The sequence below is a fragment of the Ixodes scapularis genome, unplaced genomic scaffold (genome assembly GCF_016920785.2).
Source record: "Ixodes scapularis isolate PalLabHiFi unplaced genomic scaffold, ASM1692078v2 PGA_scaffold5__190_contigs__length_132052651, whole genome shotgun sequence".
NCBI lineage: Eukaryota > Metazoa > Arthropoda > Arachnida > Ixodida > Ixodidae > Ixodes > Ixodes scapularis.
In genome coordinates this window covers 39,634,274-39,650,744 of record NW_024609880.1, presented here as the reverse complement: position 1 = coordinate 39,650,744, position 16,471 = coordinate 39,634,274, and the positions used below count along the sequence as shown (strand labels likewise).

The 16,471-nt window shown below is 43.8% G+C and overlaps 1 protein-coding gene across 1 annotated transcript; it reads right to left on the bottom strand.

The window, feature by feature from the left end:
• Positions 1-847: 847 nt before the first annotated feature.
• Positions 848-11,511, bottom strand: LOC120836308 (estradiol 17-beta-dehydrogenase 8). Its single transcript, XM_040209847.3, has 3 exons — positions 11,361-11,511; positions 9,814-10,007; positions 848-1,249 (listed from the first exon to the last, which is right to left on the bottom strand). Exons 1-3 carry the CDS (start codon positions 11,509-11,511, stop codon positions 848-850), a joined length of 747 nt encoding a protein of 248 aa, XP_040065781.1.
• Positions 11,512-16,471: the final 4,960 nt, after the last annotated feature.

Sequence of the window (16,471 nt, the reverse complement as noted above, 5' to 3'; positions counted from 1 at the left end):
GTCTCTTTTTTTACGTTCATGAAACTTCAACAATATTACTTTCACCTATTGCTCACCGTTTTTGCCCATAAAAGCATGTTTTTTCTGATTCCATGATTATCTTTGGTCGAGCATAAAAAAAATCATGCTCTCAAACGGCCATTTTCGGCGCTGAGTCCTAATGTAGCATAATACTCCTTAAAATGAAAGCATGTGCCACAAGAGTTATCTGTCCACTACAGTTAGGTGCTGTGAGCAGCGCCCAACTAATTTATGTTTAATCCACAAAGTACCTTAAGTATGCTGTTCTTTTTATGTTGCTCAAATACAATGAATCGTATTTAGGCACTTTATTGTATGAAATATTGCGAGGAAGCGTTTAAATTCCTTAAAGTTCCTGGAGCAGCAAAGTACGATTTGACGAGTTTGCAACGCTTTACGAAAATTGGCTTTCAGTGTAAAGGCTGGTTCGCACATGTGCGTTAGAGCGTAATCGACTCCGTTGCAACAGCTCGAAACTGCGTACTACAGCAGGACACACTGGCACAATGGTGCCATCTACCAGGAATCCAAAGAACACTACCGTTCTCCGCGTAACTTGACTGAAGATTTTTGCAGTATTTGCTAGATCTAATCTACGCCATCTATATGAGAAGTGTTTTCTTACCCCTTTACTGAATTGTTTGAAGCACAGGGTAAAAGAATGATGATGCGTAATATATACACAGATCGGGATTGTTTCGTGGCTACAAAATATCCGGATACAAGTCTGCTCCCTCAATGTAAGAGGTCACACGCTGATGTAACGGAGCCAATGACATCCAAACGCAAATGTGTGAGCTTGCCTTTAGCCATCCGTGAGTGCCGATCAGAGGAACATTCCACCGGCCACCTCAACAGCGGCGCCAATCATATACGAGTTCTCCGGGCTGCAGAGAAACTTGATGACGGAGACCACTTCGGGGATCTGGGCGGTCCTCTTCAGGGCCGTCATGCCCACGAGGTCTGTCTTGTACTGGCCAGCCAGGGGCGCAGTCAGTGGGGTGTCGGTGAAACCGGGGAGCACGCAGTTGCAGCGGATGCCCTTAGGAGCGAGCTCTTGCGCGATCGTCTTGGTCAGGCCAATCACGGCGAATTTGGAAGCGACGTAGGCCGAGAAACTAGGGTGCGGCGACTTGCCCAGGATACTTGCTACGTTTACGATGACGGCATCTTTTACCCCGCTTGCCACCATGGCGCGGGCTGCCGCCTGGTTCACCAGAAAAGTGCCCTGTAGGGATTAGGAACAAAATGCAAAGCTTAGCATGGAAGTTCGATTTCCACGTTTTGCTCTGTTCCCCTTAATCAAGCACATGCCAGGTTCGGGCATATCGTACAGTGAAATGCCCGCCTTCGGGGCGGTGCCTGCATAGGTTCTTGTAGGTTGCTAACATGAGCGTAAAATCTGTTGGACAAAATTATTCCGCGTGCATTTTTCGACACCTTGTGTAGGTTTTATTTAATATAATTAGCGAATTGTAAGTCTGAATTGATTTTCAACTTATATTCTGTGCACTCTTCTTGTGTTGTAGCATTTCGTTTTATATTCTTAGAAACCGACTATTGGAGGGCATACTTCTGCCCAAGGGTGAATTAAGTATCTGCCTTCAAACTACTTCAAGGCAATAAGGACGCCTCTTTGTATCTAAATTTTCGCAAAGCTGATAACTAATAAAGACGATTTTGTGGCGCACAACGGAGTCGTAAGACTAACGCTACAATGGCAGATACTGAGCGAGGATACCTTTGGACTAAAGACCCTACCACATAGGAAGTTCAGTTTTTTCACGTAATTCGCCCGCGTCAGCGTTGGTCCGCGTCGATCAAAGTCACCCTCAACAAAGCGACGCGCGCGCCGACGCCAAGATCTGGCCACGACAGATATTGGCATGGAGCGAAACGGGCAGCGGCGGGGTGACGCGGATGCCGAGGAAGCGCATGAGAGAGGTCGCACGTGGTAGGGCTTCAAGGTATAAGGCTTCCCACTCACTAGGGTCATCCAGCCTCAGTTAACTAAGCGAGCATAGTAATCACGTTCTGCTCAAGGCCTTATTCCTCACTATCGTCCTTTCATCAGAAATCTCACGATTTAAATTAAAAACTCGTAAAATTATTATAATAGTTTCACAAAATAAATGTGTATCTACAACACGTTGCTCGACAGTTGACGCACCAACGAATGCAGCAACGCGCGATGCTGGTATTTATGTAAGTCATTAGTGGACTTTATTGCAAGAAATACCTTTTAACAGTTCCAATAGATTGAAAGTTAAAATTTCAAGCATTTTGAGATGTAAGTGTATTGACAAACTAAGTATTTTCTGTTAGATTTGTTATGTACAAACTACGAACAGATTGACGAAAAGCAAACAAACTACCCAAACAAATTTCAGTTTGAACATTTATTTTTTTCATAATCGTTCACATGCGACCAATTTCGCGAGCCGTTCTGACCGGGAATATTTTTTTCCCGGAATAACTTAATCTTTCACAACTTTGCCCGACTTCCTGGGTAAAGGCCCGTTCAGACATTTGCGTTTGACTCCGACCGATTGAGACAAGACCGGTTCTAAACCTCTTAGGACGCCTTACAACTGGCTGCGCAGCAATGCAGACGGTCCTAAACCGTCACAAAAGGCTTATAAACCAGTCTAGTCTCGGTCGGTTGAAGTCAAGCGCAAGTGTGTGAACGGGCCTTAAGGCTGGTAGGAAAGCGGCGCCGTCCGCCAAGATCTGTGAAAAATTGCAAGAAGGATCTGCCCGCGCCTGGCGTCAATTGTTGAGGTCGAAAGTTTCAGGCGTGGCTTGCGTTCACAACCTCTTTTGGGTGTGCCTCATAACCCGTGAATGTAGAGATAGGCAATCACTAGTAGGATGTATTCCTCACGCTCAACTTAAAGGCCGCCGATTTGTTGAGCTATTTAAACCTCTCATATCTTCAGCGCGACCGGGATTGACTTTTTCTGTTATAGTATTTCGTACCCAATAACTATAAAATAACGGCAAAAAAGTGATAAAATAACCTACATTACTTTCCCGCGCTTTTCATTGGTGTGACGTTACTGGGATGCACTCGCAGGCAGTCTGTATGACAGAGTATATCACACAGTTTGTTCGTACTGCTGCGTGAATGCCAAAGTGAGCTTAGATGGCATTTATTTTGCGCTGTGAAATTAGTCAATACTTGGGAACAAGTTGTACTGCCCAAAACGTAAACTGTGACTTTGTTTCATAATTGCTAGTAAATACTCTTTCAGTTAATAAAAATGTTAGAAGCAAAATGAAAAACTTAATAACTATACACAACAATATTGCGAACTAGTATTTCAGTTCGTGTGTTGAGCCACATTACAGACAAACCTACTTTATTATAAAAATGACAAAGTACCCCTTGACGGCATTAAATAAGTTACATACTTACAGGTATAATGTCTCCAGGCAAAATTTTATATGCACACTAAGTTTTTTTAATCTTGAGAGTTCCATGAATTAGAAAAATATATCTCTCGGTGGTCATAAGTTGTGTCTCATGAGAAGGCTGTGCCAGAACCTGCTTCGCATTCGCGTTTTGACGCAAAATGGTGTTCATGAACCAAATAAATCCGATTGAGCAGTTCAACAAGTTTAAAGTTATTTTATTCTAGGCACCCTGCGCTGGCCCAGTACTTTCGCTTCCATTCCCACAAGGTGGATCATTCATTCCGACGAGGTGGCTCTAAACGCTACACAAAAGCTGGAGTGAGAGCGCACTGCACAGCTAGTACTTACTCAGGCGCTGCAAAGAGCCAAATCTATAAACACAAACACTAGTCGCAGCTAATTACTCTGCCGCTAGGAACCCTGGCAGACATGTGGGCAGATAACCTAAGCTACGTTTCTCCGTATGTCGACCTTTCTGAATGAGCGGATCCGACTGTCCCGGGGATGTATACATTTTTCTTGCGTAAAAAAAAAAAAAAAAGACTTGGTTGATTTTTTAACAAACTTGGAAATTGACTACATTTTCATAGACGAACGTTATTCGTTATTCATTCGTTATACATTCATTCATTCGTCATTCGTTATTATTATTTTTATTCATTTTATTGCCTTCGCAAAATGACAAACCTCTCGTTTTGCCTTGGTGCCTCTAAGAACATTTGGTTGGGGCGTTCGTGCCATTTTAAAGGGCAACTCCGGTCCATACTTTCGATTTTGGGATTATGACTGTTTCTAGTGCAGTCAGCGTCCCTGAATTGCAAGGAGTAATTTTTTTCTGGCTATTGTGCGTAGTTTTAAAGATATCGACGCCTCAAAGTTTTGTTTGGGGCGCGGCCAACAAAACCGGAACTAGCCGCTCGAGGCCCCGGCAACACTGGAAATCAGCCGCTATATGAACGTGACGCCAGGATCGTTCTCGTTCAACGAGAACCAAGGAGGATAGAAGTGTAGGAGAGGGCATGACGCCAGCCGCGTAGCCTCCACAAGCCATGCTCCCTTGACGCCTCGCCTCTTTCTCATTTTCCTCCTTACTCTCCTCACTTACCAGGGTAACGTGACCAGATCACGTGACCGTAGCTAGCCTTCGTCTAGCCATGGGCTACTAGAATACACCACAGTCTAGCCTTCGATCTGATAAAGCCTAGCGGACGGAATGCGCGCAAGCCTGCAGCGAGTCCTTCTACAATCAACCATCCATCTCACACGTGACATGTCACGCACACCAATTGCCAAAGAGATCTGCGGTCACGTTGGCCACAACATCGTTTAAACTTTTTATGACTAGGCTTCACCAATATTGCAACGTGCCCTCTCCTAGTACTTCTAACCTCCTTGCTTGGGGTACTAGCATATAGCATACACCACAGTCTAGCTTTCGATCTGATAAATCCTGCCGGACGGAGCGCGCACAAGCCTGCAAGGAGTCCTTCTACAATCAACCATCCATCTCACACGTGACATGTCACGCACACCAATTGCCAAAGAGATCTGCGGTCACGTTGGCCACAACATCGTTTAAACTTTTTATGACTAGGCTTCACCAATATTGCAACGTGCCCTCTCCTAGTACTTCTAACCTCCTTGCTTGGGGTACTAGCATATAGCATACACCACAGTCTAGCTTTCGATCTGATAAATCCTGCCGGACGGAGCGCGCACAAGCCTGCAAGGAGTCCTTCTACAATCAACCATCCATCTCACACGTGACATGTCACGCACACCAATTGCCAAAGAGATCTGCGGTCACGTTGGCCACAACATCGTTTAAACTTTTTATGACTAGGCTTCACCAATATTGCAACGTGCCCTCTCCTAGTACTTCTAACCTCCTTGCTTGGGGTACTAGCATATAGCATACACCACAGTCTAGCTTTCGATCTGATAAATCCTGCCGGACGGAGCGCGCACAAGCCTGCAAGGAGTCCTTCTACAATCGACCATCCATCTCACACGTGACATGTCACGCACACCAATTGCCAAAGAGATCTGCGGTCACGTTGGCCACAACATCGTTTAAACTTTTTATGACTAGGCTTCACCAATATTGCAACGTGCCCTCTTCTAGTACTTCTAACCTCCTTGCTTGGGGTACTAGCATATAGCATACACCACAGTCTAGCTTTCGATCTGATAAATCCTGCCGGACGGAGCGCGCACAAGCCTGCAAGGAGTCCTTCTACAATCAACCATCCATCTCACACGTGACATGTCACGCACACCAATTGCCAAAGATATCTGCGGTCACGTTGGCCACAACATCGTTTAAACTTTTTATGACTAGGCTTCACCAATATTGCAACGTGCCCTCTCCTAGTACTTCTAACCTCCTTGCTTGGGGTACTAGCATATAGCATACACCACAGTCTAGCTTTCGATCTGATAAATCCTGCCGGACGGAGCGCGCACAAGCCTGCAAGGAGTCCTTCTACAATCGACCATCCATCTCACACGTGACATGTCACGCACACCAATTGCCAAAGAGATCTGCGGTCACGTTGGCCACAACATCGTTTAAACTTTTTATGACTAGGCTTCACCAATATCGCAACGCGCCCTCTCCTAGTACTTCTAACCTCCTTGCTTGGGGTACTAGCATATACCATACACCACAGTCTAGCTTTCGATCTGATAAATCCTGCCGGACGGAGCGCGCACAAGCCTGCAAGGAGTCCTTCTACAATCAACCATCCATCTCACACGTGACCTGTCACGCACACCAATTGCCAAAGAGATCTGCGGTCACGTTGGCCACAACATCGTTTAAACTTTTTATGACTAGGCTTCACCAATATTGCAACGTGCCCTCTCCTAGTACTTCTAACCTCCTTGCTTGGGGTACTAGCATATAGCATACACCACAGTCTAGCTTTCGATCTGATAAATCCTGCCGGACGGAGCGCGCACAAGCCTGCAAGGAGTCCTTCTACAATCAACCATCCATCTCACACGTGACATGTCACGCACACCAATTGCCAAAGAGATCTGCGGTCACGTTGGCCACAACATCGTTTAAACTTTTTATGACTAGGCTTCACCAATATTGCAACGTGCCCTCTCCTAGTACTTCTAACCTCCTTGCTTGGGGTACTAGCATATAGCATACACCACAGTCTAGCTTTCGATCTGATAAATCCTGCCGGACGGAGCGCGCACAAGCCTGCAAGGAGTCCTTCTACAATCGACCATCCATCTCACACGTGACATGTCACGCGCACCAATTGCCAGAGAAATCTACGGTCACGTTGGCCACAACATCGTTTAAACTTTTTATGACTAGGCTTCACCAATATTGCAACGCGCCCTCTCCTAGTACTTCTAACCTCCTTGACGAGAACGCAGGTCGAGCGGCACCCACCTCTGTTGCGCTAGCCATCTAAAGATAGGAAGTAAGCAGATTTTGTTTTAATTCTGTATACGTGGTAGTCATCCAGCATATGTAGCAAGAGTTAGTGCGTATACCCAAAAGATAGCTACTGAAAAACCCGTGAACTCGTACGGTGCCGTACTCGGCGGCGCCGTGTGTGCGGTATTCCGTGCTCGTCGCTAGGCCTAAATTGTCATCTGGGCTCCGTGAATGGAGCGGCGTTGCTCTACGCCAGCGGTCTCCAAAATTTTTGGCTAAGGGGCCAGATCGTGCATCTGTCGCTGTCTCGAGGGCCAGAAAATAAATAAATAAATATAGAAATTACAGAGAAAATGCAAGCGAGCTTGTGAGCTTTCAACACTGTAAAATCCGAGACTTAGGACGAAAAGAAGACTGTATTGTCCCCTTTTTGTCTTCTTTTTTTGTTTTTCTTGTCTTAAATCTCGGGTTTTAAAATGTTGAAAGTAAATATAAATCTGAGAAAAAAAACTAAAGAAATGATCATTCAGATAAGCGCTTAAATATACAAAATTGAAAGTTTGAGATAACCAAGGAACAAGAAGAATAAAGGTGGATAAACATATCCAATTTAGTTATAAATCTAATATTTAGCTAGTTACGACATTGTACAATAATTGGGACTAAAAAACTTACCAGGCATAAATTAAAGTGCATAAAACCTTCGGCGCGTTCCGACGGGGCGGAAAACTAAGGAGAATTTTAGAACTGATGCTGACAATATATGAAATAGATAAAATACAGGAAGGACAATGTATACAGGTTATTCCACGTAACTTGAGCCAAGGTTTAAAAATATTTTGGTGCATTTTAGAAAGACGAAACCAAAAAAATAAGCATGTTCATTGTTTAGAGCAAGTCAGGGTATTTTGTATTTTACCCAATTAACTAATTAATTAAGATCAAATTATGAACATTTGAAATATTCAATATAGAGCAAAAGTTTTAATAACGAAGCTGTAGAGCGTCCCTAGAAACATCCAATTCAGTGGCTTTTATCAAGAAACCTCTAAAACTGTTCGCTTTAATGGGCTTAAAAAAAATAAAAAAAAAAAATACGCAAATTATTAAAAAAAGGAAAAAAAAAAAACTCGTGACTTTGCGGTTGAGAGTCTTGTAGTGCAGCGCTCTGAGCCGTGACTTGAATAAACTAGGCCCGCATGCTGAATAGAACACTGTTGACAGGGCGCTGTTCGCGTTTTTTTTTTTTTTTCTCCATAATATGCTAGTTTTTTTTTTTTTCTAGCTCTGAAAAACGCAGTGTTTGAGGTTTCTTGATAAAAACCACTGAATTGGATGTCTTTGAGGACGCTCTACAACTTTGTCAGTGAAACTTTTGCTCAAAATTGAATAATTCAAAAGCTCATAATTATCGATCTTAATTAATTAGTTAATTAGGCAAAGTACAAAAAATAGCCCGACCTGCTCTAAACAATGAACATACTTATTTCTTCCACTTCGTTTTCCTAAAATGCACCAAAATATTTTTAAACCTTGGCTCAAGTTACGTGGAATGCGTACTGTATATGGAAGCGCGAGGGAATTTTAACATCCGTATGATTACACCGATATGAAACGGGGGACTAATAGTAGTAATTATTGATGTTATTTATTATTCCACGCTTCAGACCGATCGAAGTCTTGATATGGTGATGCCGGTGATGCTGGTGGTGATGGCGATGTTTAACGAATAATGTTTCGAGAGAACACATCTTAGGATAGGTGGTTTTTTCTCGTTTTCTCTGGTCTCTTTGCTTACGCGGTTGATCCGTGTTGACTGTTGAGGAGCCGTTTCTATACGGAGAGCAAGTCGGCTGCTTCTTGCGCAGAAGTTGCGGTTAGATCTCAATGTTGGATGTTTTGAGGTGTACCCACTATTGTTTTCAATCAGCCAAAAAGAGCTCGGCGTCGTTGTGACGTCATGGCAAACCCTGCGCAGGAAGAAGACGACACTCTCTCCGCAGACGGGCTTAGTTTTGCGCCGGGCGGCTTTGCTGGAATAAGGCCGCGGGCCGGGCTTCATTGGAAGGACCGCGGCCAGCCGCGGGCCGGCCGGAAGACCTCGGCGGGCCGGGGTTTCGAGACCCCTGCTCTACGCCGCGCTGCCAGTGATGTACAGTACTGGGGGCCGTCTCGCTTTCGCGCTGCGGGTCAGTCTCAGACACGAAGCCTTGAGGCTGTCCGGCGCGGGCCGCGGCGCCCGAACACATGTGTGCTGTGCTGTACGCGTCTGTTTTTTCGTTCTTTTTTCCTCGGGTGCGTAAAAGCCGAAGTCCAAAGTCCACTCGTCCAAAAAAGCGTTCACCCACACCTTCTCCGATTTCCGGTCCGTTGAAAGCTTGTGAAAAAGCAGCTCCGTGTTGCGCAGCGGGTTGTTTGAGCAGCCCACAGCGCTACAAGTTGCTCTCGGCATCTTTCGAGGAACAGCTGGGGAGTCTTGGGCGCACCGAGTTGCTCGCTAAAGCGAGTCTTGGAGTCCTCACAAGCAAATAAGCAAAAGGCTATACCGAAGCTAGACCGGCTACAGATAAAAGCAACGGAAAAACACGCCAATCACAAGCCGAAGTAGCGGTGGTAGCGGCTCAAAGAAGCGCACTCTGAGTAACGCCCGGACCGGGGGGAAAAAGAGAACGAGACTGACGTCACGGCCCAATGTTGCTTTAGCGATAGGAACCCGCTGGCCACCCGATAACGAGCAGCGGCTCGCGGCGGGTCGAATTTTTATTATGCATTAGTTGAGAATGCGGCGTCCCACGGACGTAATATTTTGTCTGGGGTCGTATTTTGTGTCGCTACAGCTATACCAGCAATTTATTTCATTTTGAGATTTGGCCGGAGTTGCCCTTTAAGGTAAAGCATCATGGGAAAAAGGAGCGTGACATACTATATAACTCGCATAAAAGAGGTTTGAAAAATAAATTAAAGTAGCTTACCCTGACGTTGACGTTGATCACAGCGTCGAACTCTTCGGGCTTGAAATCGACCAAATCTCCCTTCTTGAAAATGCCGGCACAGTTTACGACGATGCTGAGCGGAATAGGGCTCGACTTTCTGATGTTCTCGAAAAGGGCAGCTACTGAATCAGCATTGGAAACGTCAACGAAAAAAGCCTGGTGACCTTGGTTCCCTAGAACAAGGAGAGCAACTGCTTAAAAAACAGTTATGCTTCGAAATGGGTGAGCACCATTCTGGCGCAGGCAACAGTCGCGGAGGTTTCAGTTGGGACCATCACAACATTTCATAACATCATAATGTTTTAAAAATAAAACATTTGTAACGTTTCTCTATATTGTCGGAATTTATTAATTAATTCACTTCTAGATCTACTGGGTGTCTAATTTGACTTCAAACACATTAAAAAAAAGAGATGATTGTTACAAGAGTGTCGTCTTCGCCGTGCATTTTTCAAGTTCGACGGAGATTAGATGAGGGGATAAGTGTCATTGTAAGTGGGCAAATTAAGTAAAAACTCTAAAGAACGCTTTAAATATTGGTTTTAGGGGTCATGTTGTAATCGCAGCCTTGATGGGAATTATTACTGAAGACCGGATAAATTTAGAAAGATTTTGCCAGGAAGTAATGGTCCTTGAGATATTAATTGATCAGTGGTCAGGTGTTTTCGCGCGATTTACAAATTCCACTTAAAAAGAGCCCAGCAACCCCTGCCCACAATGACGCTTTCAAATGTAATCTCTTAATGACATCCCGATGCCTTCTTCTCACCGAACACGCCAGGAAGGAGGTGGGGCTTCAGCGCTGTTTGAAAAGCACGCTTGTGGCTGCTTGGCACATAGAGACGATTTAAGCGCTTTATCTCCAATACAAAACCGCTTCAGTTCCGTTTTAAGTACAAAAGCGCAATTTCTTGCGTCTTTTATTTAAAGATAAACACTCACTGCACAGACAATAATGAGATACTTGTTTCACTGCGAAAGTAGTGTTTATAATGCCAAGAATGTGCCAAAAAAGATATTCAATTTTTAGCGGTTCAAACCGGTTCGAACCGATTTTTTTTAGAGTGTCTTAAGTGTGGAAGCACCTGCATTCAGCTCTCGCAATTACTCCCACAGCCAATCCCTGTGATGCCGCTATTCCGTAAATGCACGCTTAGTATAATCTAGCGGTTATATGGGCATTCAATAAACAAAGGTTAGTCTGCCACGAAAGAAAACGGACTTCGGATAATGGCAATGTGAATGGTGCCCTACGACCGATCCTTTCAGGTCCAATACAAGAGCCACACGTTTCTATTACGCGCCCTCATGCCAGGCCGACTCCTGTTCATGTTAAAACCGAAGCACTGATTGCTCGTGCCTTTCGAACTTTCATGCGCTTGATATTATCGGCGTAATCTTCATTTCAGACATGCACCCATAATTCGCCGACGTTGTCTGATGAAGATGGGCACTGACTTACTTCATATCCATCAAACCGATCACAGTGTTTCGATCACGGATATCAGAATAAAGTTCCAGCTTACCCGGAAGAGATCGAGCCACCTCCGTGGCGCGTTCAAGCCCTGTGCTAGCCACAATCACCTGAGCACCTTCTTCGGCGAGGGCACGGCAAACGCCTTCACCAATTCCGCTGCTGCCACCCGTCACAAGGGCACGCCGACCGCAGAAAGACATACTTTGACAGGCTAGAGCCGGAGCGTTGTGGTCGAGCTGATGGCTTCTTCGGATCTGACCTTCCTCAAGGAGTGCTTAGAGTAAACGGCAAAACAGTCCGATGCGTTGTCGACACGCGACCGCCGCTAGGCACCAGGAAGAGGAAGAGGGACAGAAATAGCGAGCGAAATAATGAGTGAGGCTTCCTTTTCCTCATTCGAAGGAGACCTTGAGATCGCTGGACTTGCGTAAGTCGCGCGTAACCTTGAAGGGGACAAGACGGCACGGGGAAAATTGATAGGCAATCGTAAATTGGTCGAAATTCGATTGCGCCAGAAATGTACGTTATTTCAATTTCGGTCTACGTTCAATGGCTACTTCTGAAAGTATGCTTATGATAATTCATTCTCGGAAAAGCAAGCGCAACTGATTGGTCTGCATTTTTATTTATTTTTTTAGGCTCCAATATTAAGAAGGTAACCGGTCGAAGTAGGCATTGCGCAACTAATGCTGTCCCTTGAATTGTACGTGCCTCAATGTATCACCTTGTAAAATTTTTTTTGTAAAAATTCTAGCACATACTGGAGCTACTACACTCTGATTTACATTAAGTACGACCGAAGCGAACGTTCATATTAAAAATAGCACAAAAGAGATGGGACAAAGAGACGAAGAAGCACACAGGACAAGCGCTAACTGGCGACTAAACTATATTGTGCTTCTTCGTCTTTTTGTCCCGTCTTTCTTGGGCTATTTTTAATATGAATGTCCATTACGAACTTGCACAGCAGACCAAGCCTTTACGAAGCGAACGCTTGTCGTCGTATTGATTTTGGCATGACCGACTAAAGTAATTACGGTAATTGATTGCGCTGCAATACGTTCTTTTTTTTTTTTCTTTTTGTGCGCGTTGTTTGTCTGTGGGTATCAAACGCATAAAGACGACGATTCTGGTGACGATGCACTCTATGGTGCTGCTCAATTACCTCCGTTACATCGTAGCGTTCATTGTGGTCGGAATTAGTGTGAGACGAAGTATAGTTTTTTAATATACATTTTGTTATATTCTCTTAAGAAAGGTTGCAAAGTCAGTACTGGTAAAAAAAAATGTAAGAAATAAAATTGTTCGAGATTGTAATTTTAGTTATCCTTTTTGTCTGGATTAGGCCACTCATTATATGAGCCGTGTTCCGTGCAAATTCGTTGTTTGTGAAAAATTGGAAAGTTGAATTAGTAATAATACTTTCTCGGCCATTCACTGGTGCTGGGCGATGAAACCAAAAAGAAGCTGCTCGAACCGTATAATAAATTGCCAACGCTCAGTAGCAATCCACACCTGCTTACTAGCGTACACTAAGTGAACATCAGCAACAGTGTCAACTAATAAGTATAAAAAATCGGATTAGTAGCATAAATACTTGCACCAGTTATAGAAACCTAGGATATAATTCGGGTATTAGCACAAAAAAGTAGAAGTGAAATTATCTTAACGGAAATCTGCTACACCTATGTCCTATATATGGTTAAGTTATTAGGTAATTTTGGTGAAGCGATTTAAACTGTTTCGTTCATAATTGAATCGGGAGCCCCTACTTGAAATTCAGGGTCACTGGTTAAGAATATAATAATTAATCCTCAACTCCTATTGTTTTTTGTTGTTGTTGTGGTTTTGCGTTATAAAAATATATATAGAGAAATAAATTGTTTTCCTCCCCTGACGCAAATGAATGAATTAGTCCATCTGCGTTTTTCCTATATTTTACTCTAAATTTTATTCATCGCCTAGAGTCGCTAAAAGCAAAAGTCTTTATTACTTTCACGTTTTGAAAAAGAAATTGTGGGGAAGACAAACGGCGGCGTTAAATAAAAATCCTCCCAGCCTTTTTGTAGTAAATGCATCTAATTTAAATTTATTTTTTTAAGCATGAAATGGGTCTTTAACGAAACCCGCAATCCTGAATGTTTTTACGTCCGTCTGTCGGTTCGTACGTGGGTTTCCGCCTACATTTCGAGGAAAATTCATCCCGTGAACTTACGTCGTAAGACCTATACATAAATTCTAGTTTTCCGCTAAATTTAGCGGTAAAACTAATGTTCCGTGACCTGACGTCACGTGCCCTATTACATTAATTCAGTTTCCCGCTAAATTTAAGGCGATAATTGACGTTGCTTGTCCTTTGTACTAAGTCAATTTCCTTGTTAAAGTTAGCGAAAATTTCATAAATAGATGAGATCTTCATTTCCCCAAACGACTGTTTAATGACTTCAAAACAAATTTAAACAATCGCTCCTCAAATACAGGATTGTGGGTATCATGGGGGCTTTAGACATGAAGGTTGCAGTTTTGCTGTTTACCAGACAAATTTCAATATATGATTTCAAACGCGCTGGCCTACGACCGTTGCCACGGAAAGCAACCTGTCCAATCCGGACGTGGGGATATCACGGTCACCCTATTTCAAGGTCCCAGTCGCGCGCTGGTAAAACCAGACTACTTTGCTTTCGGGGCACTCCACATTCCGGATGACGTGGTCTGCCTGGTCACAAACCCCCTCTCCCAAAGATAAGGAGAGATCTTCGGACTGCGGGCGAGCGGCCGGGATTCGCTTCGGCATCACGAAGGAACGTTTAGAAGCCGCGATCCTATGCCGGCCACTTCTCAATAAATGGCATTTTCAACGCTCCGTTTCTGGAGCAACAATCGCTCGCTGGTGGGTCTTGAATGTGTAAATATTGAAACACTGAATACACGAAGACGGTACTAGGAAATGTAAGTAAAATAAGCAATACGCATGAGCCCGCTGAAGTCTGCTGTCCGTCACATAGGTCAGACATTTCGGACCGGCTTGCGCTTACTTAGTTGCTGGGCGGGCGGCTGGACCGCTGGGTCGCCAACTCGCACCGCCGAATTCTTGGGACGAGATCGTTCAATAAAGCTAGCTCGATAGACCTCTATCTGTTCTCAATGGGCGGCAATATGTGGGCATCGTTTGCGCTCAATGAGTTTCGATCAAAGATATATTTCCTTGCAACTTCATCTACACAATGAACCAATATGTTGAACGAAACAAGAAGTTTACGCACTCGCGTCACTGAAGCGGCCTGCTGATGAACACAGCACACTTACGCACTAACGTCTTGGGATGAATTCTGCGAAGTCCTCCCGATAATATCTGGTGGATTTCACAGACCCGCTTGAACGACCCTGAAAGGCCACACATACCTTTTAGAACGACTCTGAGTGAACGCACACCTCTCAGAAAGATAATTTGATGGGCCCCACAGACCTATTAGGGGAGCCTGGCGGGCCCATCAGGCATTTCAGGATATCCTAAAAGGCCTTTCAGGCCCTTACAGGAAATCCTAGTGGGCCTTACAGACATTTTTTTCAATAGGGGAGCCTTCTTTTTCCCAGACTAAAATGTTTTCGTTACCATCCCACAGAAATGCGAAGGTGGTTTCTCTTGCGCATTCTTTAGTTTTTTACAATAGCAACTTAGCTAAGTTTTTATATTTAATATATATTTATTCTTTAACGCTCTTATTTAAAAATTCAGAGGACTATCATTGCTCTCGATTTGAATCGTAAAATAATAGAAGTTATACCCTTCTCTAGCTTCCTTTATAAAGTTCGCAGTATTAAGATCAAAGCCGTCTGTTGCGCCCTCTAAGGAGAAGAATAAATAAATAAATCCGTGCACTGCCCTAATGTTATCTTGTAATGAAGCAGGCAGCTGGAGTTTAGCAGAGAGAATCTTGTTAGTTTTTATAAAGATTCTCGTTATTATTTTTTTTTAACACTATGGGGTGTATATCAATGTGTTTTCTGTTTGAATGCTTTAGTCGCCCAGTTCTTAGCTTGCAAGGAGTTGTTTTAGCCTTCACTGCTCAAAAGCTGTGATACGGCTCATAAGCCCTTTCTTGAGAGTGTCATAAGGAACATCCTAGGGAGGTCCGCCGAGGACGTCCCGTCCTAAGGCTGCGGTAGATTGTGGGAGGGCTTCGACAACGCATTCCTGCCACAATCTACCACAATTTGTGTGCCAATACCCGAATTATATCCTACGTTTCTAAGCCTGGTGCAAGTATTTATGCTACTAATCCGATTTTTTATACTTATTAGTTGACACTGTAGCTGATGTTTACCTAGTGTACGCTACTAAGCAGGTGTGGAGTGCTACTGAGCGTTGGCAATTTATTATACGGTTCGAGCAGCTTCTTTTTGGTTTCATCGCCCAGCACCAGTGAATGGCCGAGAAACTATTATTACTAATTCAACTTTCCAATTTTTCACAAACAACGAATTTGCACGGAACACGGCTCATATAATGAGTGGCCTAATGCAGACAAAAACCCTAATTAAAATTACAATCTCGAATAATTTTATTTCTTACATTTCTTTTTACCAGTACTGACTTTGCAACCTTTCTTAAGAGAATATAACAAAATGTATATTAGAAAAACTATACTCCGTCTCACACTAATTCCGACCACAGTGAACGCTACGATGTAACGGAGGTAATCGGGCAGCACCATAGAGTGCATCGTCACCAGAATCGTCGTCTTTATGCGCTTGATACCCGCAGACAAACAACGCGCACAAAAAGAAAAAAAAAAAGAACGTATTGCAGCGCATTCAATTACCGTAATTACTTCAGTCGGTCGTGGCAGAATTCCAACGACGACAAGCGTTCGCTTCGTAAAAGCTTGGTCTGCTGGGCAAGTTGGTAATGGACATTCATATTAAAAATAGCGCAAGAAAGACGGGACAAAAAGACGAAGAAGCACAATAGAGTTTAGCCGCCAGTTAGCGCCTGTCCTAGCTGTGTGCTTCTTCGTCTGTTTGTCCCATCTCTTTTGCGCTATTTTTAACATGAACGTTCGGTTCGGTCGTACTTAATGTAAATCAGAGTGTAGTAGCTCCAGCATGTGGTAGTATTTTTACAAAAAGATTTTACAATGTGATACATTGAGGCACGTA